Below are 19,786 nucleotides of genomic sequence, written 5' to 3'. Positions count from 1 at the left end.
ACCCAAAGGTACAAGGCCAGAAGTTGTTCATGCTACTATTAATTCTTCGGTTCTTTGGAATTTTTTTGAAGTTTTAACATTGAGTAAAAACATGAGGCTTCTCGGTGGTGCTTCAAGTGCAGACGTTGAACAAAGAAGATTGTTTTCAGAATGAGTTTTGGGTGTTGGCGATGGAGAAATTGGAGATGACAACGACGATGATTTAGAACTTGACATTCCATCAGATTTATTGATTCCAAATTCAGGTAATCCTCTTGCTTCTATCGTTGAAAACACTTATCCCCAACTTTTATAAAGCATGAACGATATAACGTATTTCCAAAATAGAGCTATACTAGCTCTTAAAAATTCAATAGTCGACACAATAAATGATTATATGTTGGATTTAATTCCTGATGAAGAAAAAACATATTTGAGTTATAATACTCCACTCACACAAAATGTAGACGGTTAAACAGTGGATGATGTTCATACTCCCGAATTTTTGAACACGATTTATACGTCGGGACTTCCAAATCACAAGTTGAGACTTAAAGTTGGAGTTCCAGTTATGCTATTAAGGAATTTGAATAAAAAATTAGAATTATGCAATGGAACAAGACTTATTATTACGAGATTGAGAAAAAGTGCTTTTGAAGGAAAATTTATTTCAGAAAGTAATATTGGTGATCAGGTTTTCATACCTAGATTTTCTCTGACACCATCTGACGTGAAAATTCCTTTTAAATTTCAACGAAGACAATTTCCTATAATGATTTCTTTGCGATGACTATTAATAAGAGTCAGGGACAATCTTTAAAGCATGTTGGGATATATCTTCCGTCGCCAGTGTTTTCACATGGTCAGTTGTTTGTTGCAATTTCAAGAGTTACTTCTAGAAAAGGATTAAAAATATTGATCATCGATGACGATGGTGAAGATACGACTAAGACTTCGAATGTGGTCAATAAAGAAGTCTTCCGTAATATAACATAATTTTCTTTGTATGAATATTTATCCAAAATTATTGTTGAACTATCGTTTAATGTTACTCAACTTTTTTCGTATACCTTACATTATTGGAATTATCATATCTTATTTAATTATTATATATCTTACCGTTAATCAGACCCGTGCACCGCACGGGTCGATGTTCTAGTATTGTAAAATTCCAAAACATATTAATAATTCAAAACCCAAAATAACACTAACAACCATTACCATTACAACATAACACTTAAATGATTAATTTGGATGCACAAAAGGCCTAATTGTTAACAAACGGAAAAAAAAAATTGGATGCATATAATTTTGTTTTATTTTTATTAAGAATGCATATACTGCATCGGTAACACTTTATAAGCAACTTTTTAAAAAATGCATTTTTAAAATACAACTTTAATATTATAATTATGAGACCTCCAAATATTCGAGTATAATAAATTCAAATTTTTCCATAAAAATAAATAAATCCAACTTTTTAAAAAATGCATTTTTAAAAATTATTATAAAATATTATAATTATGTGCGTGAATATCTATTTTGCCCCTATATGTAATAAAGAAAATCCTTGAGGAAAACATAGAAAACCAGTAAAACTGAAGGACCAAATACAAAATAACTAATTCATTCGTATAAGACTTAAGGGTTTTCCCAAATTCATAAAAATTAGGGTTTTGTGAAAAATCACTGCGTCTTTCAGATTTTCCAATACGCGAAGAAATATGTCGAAGAAGAACAATCTCGCAAAGAGAAAGAGGCAGCACGAATTCGAACTCCGAAGTACGTTCTCACCTTCAATGTTGCCCCCAATTCAAACCTACTCTTCAATTTTTTCATGTTCTGATTTCATACTCGTGATGATTTCTTTCAGGAGAGAAACTAGAGAAGGAAAAGAAAGATAAGAAGCTACAGGCGAAGAAAAACAAGATGAAAGTGAGAGTTTTTCTTTGATTTCTCAAATTCCCTTTTTCTGCTGAGATTTTTATTTTTTCAAAAATTAATATATGATTTTGGGTTTTTTATATTTAATTTGATTTTTTACGCCAAAAGTTCTGAACTTGCTGTTTAATTAGATAGTGGGTCAACCATAATCTCCTTATTGCTATTTCATAACATGTGTATGATTTTATAGCTGATAACTTGTAGGTGAAATGTTTATTGTTGAATATCAAGTGTTTGATAAAATTACGATGAAATTAGTTGATAAATATAAATTTGTCGGGTGTGGGATACACTTTCAATCTTAACTATTGGTGCTTTATAGGTGCCTACATATAATGTAAAGATTAGAGAGGTTGAATTGTTGTTTTGTGTGTATTTTGAGGACTAATGATTGTATGCTTTTGTTGGAAAAATTTGTAGGTTGATGGTAGTGACAGGAAAAAGAAGAGTGGAAGTGGATTTCAGGTGGGAAAGAAAAAAGTGAAGACCAAGTTGACTGCTCTGTCTAAAGCTAAAGCTGCCCAAGCAATGGAGCTTGACAAATAAGTCTTTTTGTTTAGGCTGATGCGTTGAAAAACCGATAGATGACAGAGTTGTTTTAAGGTTCTGTTTCTGTATTCTTTTTTGTGTTACACTATTTGACTATGAGAGTGTGATGAGATGTATATTAGGTAACTAAGCTCATTGTAGTTGCTGTTTCTCTCTTGCAATTTTGTCTCTAATCAGCTATATACTTTTATCTTTATATATTGTAATTGATTAATGAAATTTTCACTTATGATGACTGGGAGACAGAATCATCCATCATGGGATGAAATTCACCCACCAGAAAGATAATGAGTTCTTTATTGGTGTGTCTTATTTGACAATGTATTACATACATGCTAACATGACGTGCGATTGGTGTCTAACACTGTCTAAACATGTGGACACCCAACCAAACACATGCAACCGAAATCTGTTTAGACATTAGTGTTTGGTAGACTACATGTATCATGGATGTTGATTTCATTAGATTGAATTCATATATGCGGGCCTTCTTAGTCAGGGCAATTATTTTGATTTTTGCTTTTACAAAAAAATGATAGTCATATCTATGAATCTGAACTTAAAGGGGTTTTTAGTTTAACTTATCACACACAGGTAAACAGGTGAGGGTAGGTAAACTGATTATTATGTTATGACATGGAACAACTAGTGTGTAAATTTTCCTAGAGCTCAGAAACTGGTTGTTAGTTTTTGCTGGTAACAGATACCAGTAAAAATAGATTTCATATAGAAAACAAAACTTATATGATGCAGGTCTTCGATTTTCTTTTATGACAATCTGGCTACAACCTGAAGTATTTTGCCCCTTGTGCTATTTTTTGTAGACACTAAATTTATTTATTTTAGGTGGTGGTTGAATGAGTAATTAAGAGTTATAAATAAAGTGTTCCGTTTTCTTGTGATAGTGTGAGGTAGGGTTGAAACAACTGCTATACTGTCCATCAGTATCCATGGTTGGTCCTCCTTAATCACAACAAAGAAAACAATGTATCTGCTAGGTTTTTTTTTTTAGGTTAATGAACTGCAAACTGCATAATCTTGGCTGTAAGAATTGCTTATTGAAAGCTTAAACTGCACAATAAATATAAAGTGGAAAGCATAAATGTTCTCAAATGCACCATATGTGACTGTTATTGGCTTTTGATTGTTGCTTGTTGAAGCTTTTCCCCATGATTTTTCTTGATTTTCCAATTGACATAGTTCAACATTCATTTTTTATTTTTTCGATTATTATATTATCTCTTTTGTTCATAGATTAGAAAACAGGAAGAGTCATACAAAGGTAAGTTTGACATGTTTGGGAGAATCCCATCCATGCATTTCCTAGAACCTCGTAAATTGGCTTAGGTCAACCAAACTATGTGCCTCTACATTTAGGTTTCTTTTAACATAAACAGAAATAAAATCATTGATAGATGAAATATTGGGCTATACCAAGTGCTGCATAATAGAAAATCTATTTTTAAGTATGGGAGGTGAGGAAGGGGAAAACTTTGGAAACTTTAGATGACCTGGGAGGGGAAGACTTTGGGGATTTATTTCTGTACAAAGTTTCTATGTATTGAAGGGTGATTTTAGATAATTTATTTAAATTCAATATATGTTGTTATTATTCTTTCCAAAAATACACTCTAAAAATATGTACAAAATTTCTCTATTTGTTCTCTACTAACCTCCACTCAAAGTCTTCTCATCCCCTTTAAACTCGCAATAAAGCCTTAAAGTTATATGACAAGGAAAATGATATACTTATAATTCACATGTTTACATGTTTTTCACAAAAAAAAAAAAAAAATTCTTCTACTTCGTTACCGAATTGAATATTTAAATAACAAACTTATCAAAAGAAAGAATATTCAATATTCAAATAACGAGATAGAATTTTAAATTCTATTTTAACGCATCATATTGTAAACTATTAAAATTAAAAGAGTCATCCCCATGGACATAACATAGCTCAATTAATTGGGATATTGAAATATACATAAGTTGAAATTCAAAATTGAGATTGTAGATTTATTTACCTTTAAGGTGTAAAATTCGGTCCACCAACTATTTGATAAAAATATAAAATTAAGATAGAGCTTGAAAATGCTTGAAACAGCGATGACTTGTTTTTTAATTTATGCACACCAAAAACATAATAATGTGTTTTTAATATATTTGCACTTTTTTTGTTTTAATTTTGACTTTTGTTTTTTCAAAAAAAGAAAAATATTTTATTCCACAAGCATGGTTTATTCACCTGACAAGTGACATTTTGTAGGCCAGCTTTGTGCCGAAAGTCCATTAATTTCAAACACCCAAAATACCCCTCGCACCCCTATGTGACATGCGCGTCTCATGATATTCTCAGATTACCCCTCTCGCTATTTAGAATGCGAAAGTGTAAATTTGCAAAATTGGAACACCGCAGTTAACATTGTACATGGCGAACATTGTGAACGTAGTGTTTGCTATCTAAATAGCGAACTTATCGGCAGTAAAAAAACAGCTCTCATACAGTCAAAACTGATTGTCACGTGGCCAAATGTGATTGGCCATGTGGGAGGCGGTGAAAATGCATCAGCCAATCGGAATTCATGGTGAATTCTATAAATTGGGAGCATATGTGTGAATTTTTTTTTCACACCACTCTTCTTTCTCTCCATCCGTCATTTTGTTTCTTAATTCTTCCATTTTTACTTTTATTTTTACTTAATTTAACTGTAGTAAGTTTCGTGTAAATAGCCGCATAGTCCGTTGTGGGTTACCCATATCACTTTTAACGGTGTTGTTTTGTAACCATGGTTGAGAGTGGTTGGTAATCCACAACGGACTTTTTATGTCTTAATTAGGAGTGAGTTTTTTTGGAGCTTTTTTTTTTCGTTTTTTGTAACTGCAGAAATGGAGGGAAGAAGATGAACACGCCTTATATATAAGGCGTGTTCGTTTTCTAGAAGGCGAATGGTTAGGATGGTGTTCGCTTTCTAGAAGACGAACATGTATTTTTCAAATTCTTCCCTTGGGGGTGGCTGTTGTTGAATGGTCTTTTTTTTTTTACACTCGCTTTTTAGAATGCAAACACATATCGCTGTCTAGAATGTGAGAGGGGTAATATGGTCATTTCAGGGGGTGACTGAGGAATATTAGCGGGTGCGAAATGTAAAACTCTATTTTTATTACTAAGCATTTCACCAAAAAACACACATTGATTTAAATTAAATTCACACCAGCACAACTGTTTTCACACCCCATATTTTTCTGTTTAATCTACTGTATAAAAAAAATGAAAAAGTGGGGGTGTGGGAAAGAAAATACATAATGATGATATAACAAAATGTGGGAGATATGGTAATAGGTGTGGGGATGTGGATAATAATTTTTTTTCTTATATATTAGGAAATGTTTTTTTTAGCTTAGTATACTCTTTTGAAGTTTTATTTATCTATTTATTATGTAAAGTACAGTTGCAATTATATCATCATATCAACATACTACAGCAGTACAGTACAGCATATATGTTTTTCATTTTAATGGAACGTTAAGTTTCTTCATTTAGTTGCGACATAACTTTTTATTCTAATTGTTAATGTGTCATAGGAGTATCTTGTTTATTTAAAGTTTTTTTTTTTATGACAGCGTCTTGTTTATTTAAAGTTAGAATAAATGGAATTGAGTTTATTTAAAGTTAGAATAAATGGAATGGTAGCTCGTCTTTTTAGATTGGGGGTGATTGTTTATTTATTGAGATTGGAATGATATTTGCACATTCAATAGCAAATATGCGAGCTAGGATTCTCTCAATTTTCTATTCTTTTCATTTCTTTTATTATTATATAGTTTTGAAAATATAAATGCAAAAGTGTGATATTAAGTAGGTCAAAATCTCTTCTTCTTTTTTTATCAAGTAGCCAAGTGGCTAGACTCTCACACATTTAAATGTGGAAAAATGTGAAATCCAAGGTTCGAATCCCGATCACTCAAATACTCCCTCCGGTTCTATATATAAGGAACACATTGAGAAAAACACACATACCAAGGAGGCTTATTTTTTTAATTAAAAATTCTAAAATATCATGTGTTATTCCAAAATTAACCTTGGGAATGTGTCTGTGTAATTAATGCATAACATTGGAATAAGTTGCATTTTATACAATTTAATAAGGGTATATAAGGGATTATCAATTTAATAAAGAATAAATTTAAAGAGTGTTTCTTGTAAAAAGGACCAAATTTTTTTTCCAAAGTGTTTCTTATATATAGGACCGGAGGAAGTAATATCCCTGATAGCTATCATTTGAGCTACACTTATGGGACGGGTCCAAATCTCTTTTATACACCTCAAAACATTTTAAAAAAAAATTGATAATGAAAAAAATGGAAAGAATAGAGAACGGAGAGGTTCTCAACTCCAAAAATGTGGTTGGAGTTCTAACAAATAACAAGTAGGATTTCCTAGTCAAAAAAATACTCATTCCTAGAGACAACTTTTTATGTACCAAAAGGCACCACTTATTCCTCACATGCATGATAGAGATAGAGGCCATGGATTGCTTTCTCACTATTCCAATGTTTTTGTTTGTATTTGATTTCATATTGTGCTTTTAGCCTGTTATTTGCATTAATTGAAGTGTATTTAGTATCTAATTAACTAATATGATGAATAAAGAGTGATAATATGACTTGGTAGTTTTGGGGAGAAGGAATTGATGGACTTAGGTGATAAAGAGGCGGGCTCCGCTGTGCAAAATATAAAAATGGCACCTTAATAAAAAAAATTAATTTAAAAAAAATTGTTGATTTAAATTGCATATAATATAAAAAAAATCATTCTTATAAACATATAAATCATCAATATTAAATCAATTGCATTAAATTAAATGGAACAAGAAATACAAAATAATTATCTTTGTATATAACGTCAAAAAGAAACATCCTAATCTAAGATCAAATTGTATGCAAAGATTAAAATGGACTAGAACTATATTTACGATTATAGATAACTAATCTATTGATACATATGATATTTTATGAACATTAACAATATATAACTATTATTTTAGGGCCTAAAAATTAATCTATTTGTTAGGATATTGGTTAGCTTGTATGATAAGAAATTGGCTGCAGCCTAAGCCAAGCCATGCCTGCTGGCCTGCAGATGTGCGCGCGCGCCTAAGCCTGGCCTGCCTTACCTTGCCTGCAGGCTTGCACAGCCAACTGGTTGGCTTGGACTGCAAGCTATTTGTACTTTGCCTATAAAAGGCTTTATGATCAATGAATAAGATGAGCTGATTACCCCTAAAAACAACAATTGGTATCAGGTTCTCTCCTCTAGGGACCTGAAGAGAGAGAAATTGCAATTTCCTAACCAAAATCAGTTACAACCACTTTTGCAACCGTTTTCTGTTACGATTCTTCTTCTTTCTTCCTCATCTGAAGCTTCTTCTTTTCATCAATGGCGGAAGAAACGAAGTATAATCACAAAAAGTTCCTAAATTTGATGGTTATTACGAACACTAGGCAATGCTAATGGAAAATCTCATGCGATCAAAGGAACTTTGGAGCTTAATTGAACCAGGCATCACGGTGGCGCCACCTGATGCTACAGCTGAGCAATTGCAAGCAATTGAAGCGCTCAAATTGAAAGACTTGAAGGTAAAGAACTACCTCTTTCAATCTATTGATCGTTCCATTATGGAAACGATTCTTGTTCGCAACACATCCAAAGACATTTGGGATGCTATGAAACGCAAGTACCAAGGATCCACGAAGGTGAAACGTGCTCACCTGCAAGCATTGAAACGTGAGTTTGAAGTTCTTGAAATGAAAGAAAATGAATCAGTGGAGCAGTATTTTTCAAGAACTCTTGCTATTGCAATCGCATGAGTGCACAGGGTCAAACTCTGCAAGAAGTTGAAGTTGTTGAAAAGATCTTGCGATCTATGTCTTCAAAATTCAATTATGTGGTTTGCTCCATAGAGGAATCAAATGATGTTACAGCTATGTCCATTGATAGCTTGCAGAGTAGTTTGATTGTGCAAGAACAAAGGATGAAGAGACAGATTGAAGTTACAGATGAGCAAGCTTTGAAAATCTCCAATCCTGAGAAAGGTGCTGGTAGAGGGAGAGGAAGAAACAATGGTGGTAGAGGTCGTGGCAGAGGAAGGCAAAACAAAGAGTTTGTTGAATGCTTCAAATGCCACAAGCTTGGACACTATCAGAGTGAATGCCCTGAGTATGAAGGTAATGTTCACTATGCTGAATACAATAGTGTAGAAGAAATGCTGCTTATGTCTAGAATCAATCAAGAATCAAAAGTTAATGCAATTGAACCATGGTATCTTGATTCTGGGTGTAGTAATCACATGATAGGTCATCAAGATTGGTTCATTGATTTTGATGATAGTTATAGAGATTCAGTCAAACTTGGAGATGATTCAAGAATGGCTGTGATGGGAAAAGGTAGTGTGAGGTTAAAGATTAATGATCTAGTTCATGTGATTACCAATGTGTACTTTGTTCCTGGTTTGAAAACCAATCTCATTAGCATAGGACAATTGTAGCAAAAGAGAGTCACAGTTATCTTTAAAGATGATGTTTGCAAGATCTATCATGAAGAAAAGGGTTTGCTGTTCACTACTGCTATGTCTAGCAATAGAATGTATATGATTTCTGCAACTGTTATCAACCCTAGATGTTTGATGTCTGCAAAGCAAGAATCAACTGTGCTGTGGCATGGAAGGTATGGTCACTTGCATTTCAAGGGATTGAATACCCTATCCAAGAAGCAAATGGTGAAGGGACTACCAGACCTTGAAGAAATAGAAGATAATTGTGTTGATTGCTTAGCTGGTAAGCAATCCAGAGACTCTATTCCAAAACAAGCAAATTGGAGAGCATCTGCAAAACTAGAACTGGTTCATTCAGACATTTGTGGCCCTATTACTCCTCAATCAAATGGAGGAAGCAGGTACTTCATAACATTCACAGATGATTTCAGCAGAAAAACCTGGATATATGTGTTAAAAGAAAAGTCTCTTGCTCTTGAATGTTTTCAATCTTTTAAGGCCCTTGTTGAGAAAGAAGCTAAATGTGCTATACAATGTCTTAGGACAGATAGAGGTGGTGAATATACCTCTAATGCCTTTAGTGACTTCTGCAGTAAGGAAGGGATTAAAAGACAGCTGACTGCAGCTTATACTCCACAGCAGAATGGAGTATCTGAGAGGAAAAATAGAACATTGCTGAACATTGTTAGAAGTATGATTCATGCAAGAAATGTTCCAAAGAGATTTTGGCCTGAAGCAGTTAAATGGGCAACCTATGTGATGAATAGAAGTCCTACACTCAGTGTGAAAGATATGACACCAGAGGAAGCATGGAGTGGGAGGAAGCCATCTGTGCATCATTTTAAAGTTTTTGGATGTGTGGCTCATGTACACATTCATGACAGTCAAAGAAAGAAGTTAGATGACAAGAGCAAAAAGTGTGTTTTGCTTGGTGTTAGTGAAGAGTCTAAAGCATACAAGCTTTTTGACCCTGTTGAAAATAAAATCATAATCAGTAGAGATGTGATCTTTGAAGAATCAAAGAGCTGGAATTGGAACAAACCAAAGAAACCAGCTAGAAATGATAATGACTGGGAAGAGATTGAATCAGCAGATGGAAGTATTGATGAGGATCCAGTTGGTACTGATGAACAAGCTACAGCTATCAACAATGAAAATGTGGTAAATGAAACATCTAGTGATAGTGAAGCTGAGAGAAGTTCACCTCTTGGTCCAGGAATAAGAAAACCATCTGTAAGACTGAATGACTATGTAACTGGTCAAGCTGCAGAAATTGATGAAGATGAGTTGGAACTGCATAATCTTGCAGTGATTAACACTAACAATGATCCAATTACTTACAATGAAGCAGTGAAACATGAAGTTTGGAGACAGGCAATGGATGTTGAAATGGAGTCAATCAAGAATAATGATACCTGGGAGCTCACTACTCTACCAGCTGGCTGTAACTCCATTGGTGTGAAGTGGATATATAAGACAAAGTATAATGAGAAGGGAGAAATTGATAAGTACAAAGCAAGATTGGTGGCTAAGGGATGCACACAGAAGCATGGCATAGACTATCATGAAGTCTTTGCACCAGTTGCAAGATGGGACACTATCAGATCCATTCTAGCATTTGCAGCTAATAATGGATGGAAGATTTATCAATTAGATGTTAAATCTGCTTTCTTACATGGTGAATTGACTGAGAACATCTATGTAAGTCAGCCATTAGGGTATGTCAGCAAGGATAAGTCCATGGTGTATAGATTGAAGAAGGTCTTGTATGGATTGAAGCAAGCTCCAAGGGCTTGGTACAGCAAAATTGAGTCTTACTTCAATGCAGAGAAGTTTGAGAAATGTCCATATGAGCATACCTTATTTGTCAAGTATGGTATGAAGAATGAGATTTTGTTGGTAAGTCTGTATGTAGATGATTTGATCTACACTGGAAACAATCAAAGATTAATGGATGAATTTAAGTCATCTATGAAGAAGAAGTTTGCTATGACAGATTTGGGAAAGATGAGATTCTTCCTTGGTGTAGAAGTTAATCAAGATAGCCATGGAATTTTCATTACTCAGCAGAAATATGCAGCAGAAATCTTGTCTAGGTTTGGTATGGAACATTGTAATCAAGTGAATAGCCCTATAGTTCCTGGTTGCAAACTAGTTAAAGATGAAACTGAGCAAGGGACAGATGCAACTGTCTATAAGCAAATGATAGGGTGTCTAATGTATCTACTAGCCACAAGGCCTGACTTGGCTTATTCAGTATGTTTGGTGGCAAGGTTCATGGAAAGGCCAACTGAGATGCATGTTACTGCTGTGAAGAGAATTATGAGATATCTGAAAGGTACTTTAGGGTTTGGAATTCTGTACAGGTCTAATTCCAAGTCTGATTTGTGTTTGAAAGGGTGGTGTGACTCAGATTATGCTAGTGATTTAGATGATAGGAAGAGCACTACAGGTTTTGTGTTCATGTTGGTAGGTAGTGCTATTTCTTGGTCCTCTAAAAAACAACCAATTGTGACTTTGTCAACCACTGAAGCAGAGTATGTCTCAGCTGCAGCCTGTGCCTGTCAAGGAATTTGGTTGAAGAATGTGCTGAATTACTTGAAGATGAAGCAATCAGAGTGTATTTTGATCTATTGTGACAACAGCTCCTCAATTAAGCTTTCAAAGAATCCAATTATGCATGGAAGATCAAAGCACATTGATGTTAGGTTTCATTTCCTTAGAGATCTCACTAAGGATAGAACTATAGAGTTGGTTCACTGCAGAAGTGAAGAACAGTTAGCAGACCTGCTCACTAAGCCTTTGAAGCTGGAGTCTTTTTGCAAGTTAAGGGAGGGCTTAGGCATGTGTGATGTTAATAGCTTGATACATTGAACATTTGTTTTTGTGTTTTGTGTTTGTATGTGTTCAATTAAGGGAGGGTATGTTAGGATATTGGTTAGCTTGTATGATAAGAAATTGGCTGCAGCCTAAGCCAAGCCATGCCTGCTGGCCTGCAGATGTGCGCGCGCGCCTAAGCCTGGCCTGCCTTGCCTTGCCTGCAGGCTTGCACAGCCAACTGGTTGGCTTGGACTGCAAGCTATTTGTACTTTGCCTATAAAAGGCTTTATGATCAATGAATAAGATGAGCTGATTACCCCTAAAAACAACACTATTAATATACATTTGATATTTTATAGGTAAAAATAATATATAAGTAATATTATAGGACCTCAAAATTTTGAGTTGAGGCCCTCAAAATTTTGAGGCCCAATGCCATCGCACACCTCGCACATCGCACATGTGTGCGAGACGCCTCTGTAAAGAGGTCATTTGTTCAACTATCTATTAAAAAGAAACGACTAATAGTTGTGTTTGTGATAGGAAAAAGGAAAGCTATTGGAGCATGTTATTAATGATTTTTTTTAAACTCAGTCATATAAGTGGGAATAGGCTAGGCCGAACTAAGTTTTGCCGAGCCTTAACCTAGCATGTCAATAAATCGAAGGTCTGAGTTTGGTCTGTTGGTCTATCATAGGCTTATTTTTTAGACCCGAGTTTGGCATTTTGAAAGCCTAATATGACATGGTAGCCTATTTAAAAGCCTATTTCATATTAACATATTTAAATAAATAATTATATTTATTTTTAATTATACTTATATATGAATTAATAAACTAATGTTTGTTATAATAATATATTTATATCTATGAAAAACTAATGTAGATTAATAAACTTAAACTACTAAAAAAGTATAAATTTTAATATATAATAATAGTAGTAAAAATATTATTTATATTAATTTAAATAGGTCGGCCTAATAGGTCTAAAAAGCTTTTTTAATGGCTTATAAAAAAGTTTTGGCTAGCTCTATTTAAAAAAATATGTTGGTCTAACCTAAGTCTATGTAATAGGCTCCTGTGGGCCGACCTGACATATTCCCACCTCGTATGGGAGATTGGGAGAGAGCAGAATGCATTTATTTTTATGATGAATTTCTCTCGATCAATGAAGTGGTAGAATCCATCAAGAGAGCGTGTTTTGAAGTTGGTTGTCTAAAAAGAGAGAATCGTCTTGTCACTTTTATGAATGAGATTTAGTTTGTGGTGTCTAAAAAGTTTTAAATATTTTTTGTTTTTTCACTCTTTTTTGTATCAGCAAAATTTTTTCAGATGAACATTTCGAAACTATTTTCCCCAAAAAATCGGGAACTTTTTTCCGGAAAACATCGGAACTTTTTCCAGAAAAATCGAAATCTTTTTTTCGGAAAAAATCCGAAACTTTTTTCCCGAAAAAAGAACGGAAACTTTTTTTTTCAGAAAAACTCCGAAATTGTTTTTATCTGAAATCGAAACTTTTTCCCTAAAAAATCGGGAACTTTTTTCCGGAAAAAAAATCGCTAATTTTTTCCCGAAAAAATATCAAAAACTTTTTTTCTCAAAAAAAAAAATTTAATACTGACAGTACATCATAATATCATGTACACATTCAATCCAGTCCACAGATTACATGACTCATCGGTGAGAGACCTATCATGGTCTCCCACACTAGAATCCGCCTCAAATCAAATACAATATAAAAACATCAAAGATGTCTCCAAAATAAATCATAATTAATTCAAGTGTTTCTATATTTGGAAAAGAAGAATCTAGTTCATGATCCAATGTGGGCCAAATAAGGATTTTGATTTTAATTATTTCTTTATTTAGATAGCGTGCTGAAGTATTTTTTTTATAAAAGGAGAACACTAGACACCATAAAAATATTTGACAAATATTCTCAGGATATGAGAATTTGGTCTTTAGAAAAAGATGAGAAACCATTATTATTTGACAAATTATTTGACAATTTTGTAACAGTATTTTTTTTTAATATTAATTCTCTATACGAAGAAAAAGTGAAATAGATAATTTAGAGTTTATGGTGAAGTGAATAAAATTTAACTAAAATTTATTCTCATAAGAAATTGATATTCAACATGTCTTTGCAATTCAACAAATAGCAAAGAATGTTGAAAATACAATGTCAACGAATATATTGTAGTTTATTAAAGAATAATTAGCATTTGTGTCCTTTTAATATGAGTGAAATTTGATTTCAGTCATTTCACTTTTATACTTTTTGTTTAAATTTTAGATTAATCTATTTTTGTTGTTTCACTTCATCTCTTTGTCCAAAAATATTAGTGTTTGTTAGGTTTCTTGGGTTTCATTCAAAGGTACCCAGACATATTATTTGCAGAGTTATTTGTCATTTACTCATGTCTTATTTTGGCAAAAAATATATGGTTATTGATAAGTTGGTATGTTACTTTGATTCTTTCCACTACATCAACCTCATAAAAGGTTTTCAATTGGTGTATTAATCCACTATGCTTAAAAAGCATTTGAAACTATTTAATTTCCTTCTTGTATTGTAAGGATTGAGTACTCCTTGTACTCCTTATTAATACAATTTTTTTATTATAAAAAAAACCTCATAAAAGGTTTCAATATATAATATCTTTTCTATGTTGTGTTGATAAAAGACATCAAAGAGTTGATTTCTCAAAGTAACATTACTCTTTACCACACTCTCTTATCGAGAAGGAAACAATTGTGCGGATTTTTTAGTCAAACTTGAAGCCTTTTCAGATTTCGATCTCATGATTCACGCATCTTCTCTAAAAGATTTTTTGAATATTCTTCAAAGCGACGCAGCTGGAACTTTCTTCTTTAAAGAATTTTTTTTTATTAGTCTTGTAAAAAGAAACAAAAGCTGGGTTGGATTCATTTTGACCAAATTTATTCTCCAGTTTAGAATAAAATTTCATTGATTTGAATTTGGATAAAAAAAAAACTCAACCTAGTTATGAACGGATTGGTTCAAGTTAATTCATCGAGTCATATAACATGATTTTCTTCTAAAAATTTCAACAAAAAATAATAATGACATTTGTTAATTTTCTTGAGATAGGGATATATGCATATTTGTGTGTGTGTGTGTTAGGATCCTACCAATTTAATGTGTTTTAAAGTGTTTGGTCTCAAATTGGAAGTTGGAAGTGTAGAAAACTCAACAATTATCATATGAAGAAATGGAGTAAGGATTTCTCAATTTTCTATGATTTTTAGTTTTTTTTTAACAAAGTCTTTTAATATTTTGAGGGGTATAAAATAGATTTTGACTATTCCCGCGAACTTAACTCAGTTGGTAGGAATATCGCACTATATGTGCAGGAGTCCGGATTCGAACTTGAGACACTCCACTTATTCACCTTTAAGGTTGGTTTTCTAGCCACTAGGCTACTTGACAAAAAAAAATTGACTTATTTAATGTCCCATTTTTTATTTATATTTTTAAAACTATATACTAGTAATGAAGGAAATGGAAAAAAAATACAAAATGGAGAAGATCCCAACTCGAAGAAATGCCGTTTCTTTTTGTCAATGTCTAAAATGGCCTTGGGTATTGAAGTCCGACTTAGTGCACATTTGAATTGACTTAATTTTAATTTATGCAAAACAACTTATACAAATAAACAAGTTTTATGTATTATTATAAGCTTTTCGATATAGTTTATGAAACAATAACTTATAAAAATATAATTTTTATTAGTAAAAACTTATAAATTAACACAAATAATTTTTATAAGCTATTTTCATAAGCTCATTAATAAGTCAAATCCAAACGGGATTGGATTCGAAGCTCAGAGTCCTTCTTTCTAATTTTGAGTGTCTATTATATTTTCAACCTTTTGGCTTAGATGTTAGAGAAACTGAACTGTGTGCAGCAATGTCAGCTATAGAAGTTGCTCACAGAATGAAATGGCATAACATCTGGATTGAAACTGATTCAGCTCTTGTGGTCCTAGCTTTCCAAAACTCTAACTCTGTGATTTCTTGGAATTTAAGAAACCGATGGAACAATAGCATGTTTCTCTTTGGTCAATTGAATGGCATAGTGACTCATATTTACAGAGAAGGAAATCAAATTGCAGACTCCCTTGCAAATCATGGTTGTGCTTTATCTTCTTTCACTTTTTGGCATCAAGCTCCTGTGTTTATTTCTGATAATTTAGCTAAAAACAAACTAGGTTTCTCAAGCTTTAGATATTGTACTTGATGGAGTTTCGGTTTTATGTCCCCTCCATATTGTATGTCGTTTTCTCTTTTTAATATATTTGGGGTTGGTTAGTTGTTTGCTACCACCCTTTTTGTTTAAAAAAAAAAAAGTTAGAGCACGTTCTAAGTCAAGAGTTATTTATCTTATTTATTTGTAATATATTTGTTTTTTTTTTTTGTTTTTTTTAGAAGTTAAAAGAATAGCGAGTATCAAAGGATCTTTGGAAGTATCACCGTAGGCACACCTAAACACCCCCATCGTCTACCACATTCATATAATAATATATATAAAAAAAAGAAGAAATTACAAGAGAGATAAAAATTGGGGGACATAGAACCTGACCCAATAAAACCTCACAAAAGTGTAGGTCAACCCAAACGGGTGATATCTATAGGAAAATCAACTCAAAATTAAATCAACCTAATCAATCATAACAAACTATCACCAATCATGATTTAGCGAATGTCTGGAAGCACCAACTTAGGTTTGAAAACTGGTGAGTGAATTGATGTCAACACGAACCAAATCACATACCCACGACCCCTTGTGATAAATCACAACAAGCATTCAAGTCTCTTTTGAGCCAAACAGTCTTGCGTCAAATCTAGTGAGTGACAGGGAATATGGCAATGGAAACAAACCTTAAATCTTGAGACCTGAACATCTCAACAAATCTGAAAATACCAGAGACACAAAGATCAAGGAGAGTCAACCACAAACCAAACCAAATGCAAGTAGTGACCCAAAAGTATGCATCACTCTTGATTGATCGTTTTCTCTCACACAAGTCCTTTATTTTTATAAACGTGACCATATAGTCACACCCACATAATTTTTGATTATTTATGAAATAATTAAAAGAATAAAATAAAAAGTTCAAATTTTGTGGGTGTGATAAAAAAATTTATATTTGGTCACGTGACCATATAAGAATAATTCTCTTTATAAATGTGTATGGATTTTATCATTTTATTTATTTGTAACAGATTCGTCATTTATCTATTTTCTCTCACACAAGTTCTTTATTTTTATAAACGTGACCATATAGTCACACTCACATAATTTTTGATTATTTATAAAATAATTAAAATAATAAAATAAAAATTCAAATTTTGTGGGTGTGACAAAAAAAATTATATTTGGTCACGTGACCATATAAGAATAATTCTCTATATAAATGTGTATGTGTCAATCTTTTATTTTATTCCTTTATAACACAATGAAGGATTTGAAACAAAGACACATGAGAAGGGTTTGAAATATTTCATTAAACCTCAATTCTTTTTTTAGTTTGGTATATTTAGAGTTTACTAAGAATCAAGAATTTTGATTTTAGAATTTAGGAGAAGATTGAAGCAAACAAAAGCAAAAAAAAAAAACTTAAAACTTATACAATTTTGAGTTCTATTTATATATATTTTGTTATGAATTAGTGAAGAAGATGAATCAAATGTTGAACACCTCTACAAAATTATTAAATAATTTTCACAGATAACTTTATATCATTATATTTCAACAAACATTATTTTTTTTTTCCAAACATTTATTTTAATATTTAAAAAGTATGAATTCTACGAAAAGAGAATATATTTATGAGTCATGCTAACTAGTGTCTCAAGAGACCAGACACTAATTAAGACACTTCAACTCAATAATCACTATATTTTTTTCCTCCCAACAAAACTAGTTATATATGATGACACCTATTCTTTTTTTCTTTTTTTTTTTTGATTAAATATGACACCTATTCTTATAAGCAATAACTTACCATTGTGGATTCTCCTAAGATTGCATTCTTATCTTAAATAAATTGTACTTAAATCAAGCAAATTGCATAAACTTTGATAATGATTTATGAGACAATAGATGATGAACATATATGTTGTTGTTTTGTCATAGGTGTACTACCAATAGGGAAGATATTCTTCTTTGGTTGAAAGGTTGTCAAGAAAATAGCATATCCCTCCCAACCTTTGATAGATATTTATTGTGTGGTGTAGAATGGCCATGGACCATTTATATGGAGAGGGCAGAGGTAAGTCACATGCAAACAAATAAAGTGAGCCATATCTATATTTTATATACTCCACGATCTATATATAAGAAAATATTTATTTTTTAATATATTATAAAGTTGATGCATCTAATCAATATTGTAGTGTAAATATATTAATTTTACAACAAATCTAAAAAGTAAACACTTTTTTATATATAAAATCAGAGAGAATATATAATATGGTTTATGTGCAGTCTACTGAGTATACAGTTAACCAGTTACTAAATTGTGACGGTCTAAATTTTAGTCTCAAATTTCATATTAAATATATATAAAAAACAGTTTAAATTTGAATCATCCCATTAAAATGTTGCGTGCATGCTTTACATCAATTTTGAATTCATTTTTTATATGTGATGAAATAAGACTGAAAGTGAGTCAGTGAAGGAGTGCTATGTTTTCAGTCAGCTCTGTCACTTTTTTTATTTGTCAAGATCTCCTAACCTTTATGCTGAGAGAGCGATAGGGATATTGGATGAGTCAAATTTAATCAGTGTAATACTTAACTTTATTTAATTTTCCCTTACAAAATTAAACTCTCATGACTAAAAATATAAGAGTAGATGATTGATAAATTTGTACCAAAGGTAATTGATAAATTAATTTATAAATTAGAGTCAATTTTGGAGTGTTTTGTAGAAAAAATATTACAATAAAATTAGTGGTTGAATTATTGTGTGTGTATATATTTTCTTTGAGAAAGATGGAAGAGATAAAAGTACAAGAAAAAATTTAAACTCATTAAGTAAAATAATAAAAATAATATGTAATAAGTTTGAAAGGAAAATATGTTATACCAAATATTATTTTTTTCTTAATTGCATTTTTAGTCTCTTGCGTTTATTTTAGGTTTTAATTTGGTTTCTTACGTTTAAAAAGTTTCAAGTTATTAATATCAACATAAATTCGTCATTTTCGTTAACTTTTGACTAATTTTCAGTTATATATTTTGAGTTAATTTCATGTAAAATTTTCACGTGGCACATTCCTAAGTTGTTCGACATATGCAAATCATTTAGCCACGTGGATGATTTAAATAAAAATTTGAAATGACTAATTTGAAATTTTTTAAACGTAAGGGACTAAATTGAACCATAAAATAAACTTAAGAGACCAAATATGCAATTAAGCCTATTTTTTTGTCATGGGAGCTTATTGTAAAGTATAAATTATTAGCTCAAATTATGATATAATGGAACACAGATTCAGGGTAATACTTAGGTACCGTTTGACCTAACTTATTTCAAATTTTTTTATTCAATAAAAGGAGAAGTTAGGACAAACAGATCTTTAAGAAGTTCTTGTTAGAAAAAAATTGCTTAATTTTTATGAGTAAAATACATAGATAAAAGACTTTTGAAGCTAAAAAAACAACAATTACCAAATATTTTTAGTTTTTTTTTTTTTTCAAGCTCTTATTTTCACTTTTAGTTTTTAGATAGCTTCTAAGACATAAAAAAAAGTCAAGCCAAACGATACCTTAGTAGTTTTTGGTTTTCATGCACAAATTTATCATTAATTAGTCGGAATTCTATAATTGATGGGGATCCTAGACCACAATTAACTTTTGTTTTCTGTTGTTGAAATCTTTAGTTATTATATTAAATTGACACTACTCAAATTA

General features: G+C 31.9%; 1 protein-coding gene across 1 annotated transcript; it reads left to right on the top strand.

Moving 5' to 3' along the window:
- Window positions 1–1,600: 1,600 nt before the first annotated feature.
- Window positions 1,601–2,771, top strand: LOC123894410. Its single transcript, XM_045944410.1, has 3 exons — window positions 1,601–1,761; window positions 1,853–1,914; window positions 2,344–2,771. The coding sequence occupies exons 1-3, from the start codon at window positions 1,704–1,706 to the stop codon at window positions 2,467–2,469; spliced, it is 246 nt and encodes an 81-aa protein (XP_045800366.1). The 5' UTR covers window positions 1,601–1,703; the 3' UTR covers window positions 2,470–2,771.
- Window positions 2,772–19,786: the final 17,015 nt, after the last annotated feature.

Source organism: Trifolium pratense, linkage group LG7 (assembly GCF_020283565.1).
Source record: "Trifolium pratense cultivar HEN17-A07 linkage group LG7, ARS_RC_1.1, whole genome shotgun sequence".
In the NCBI taxonomy this organism is placed as follows: domain Eukaryota; kingdom Viridiplantae; phylum Streptophyta; class Magnoliopsida; order Fabales; family Fabaceae; genus Trifolium; species Trifolium pratense.
Note: the sequence above shows the minus strand (reverse complement) of the source record. Positions and strands in the feature narration are given on the sequence as shown.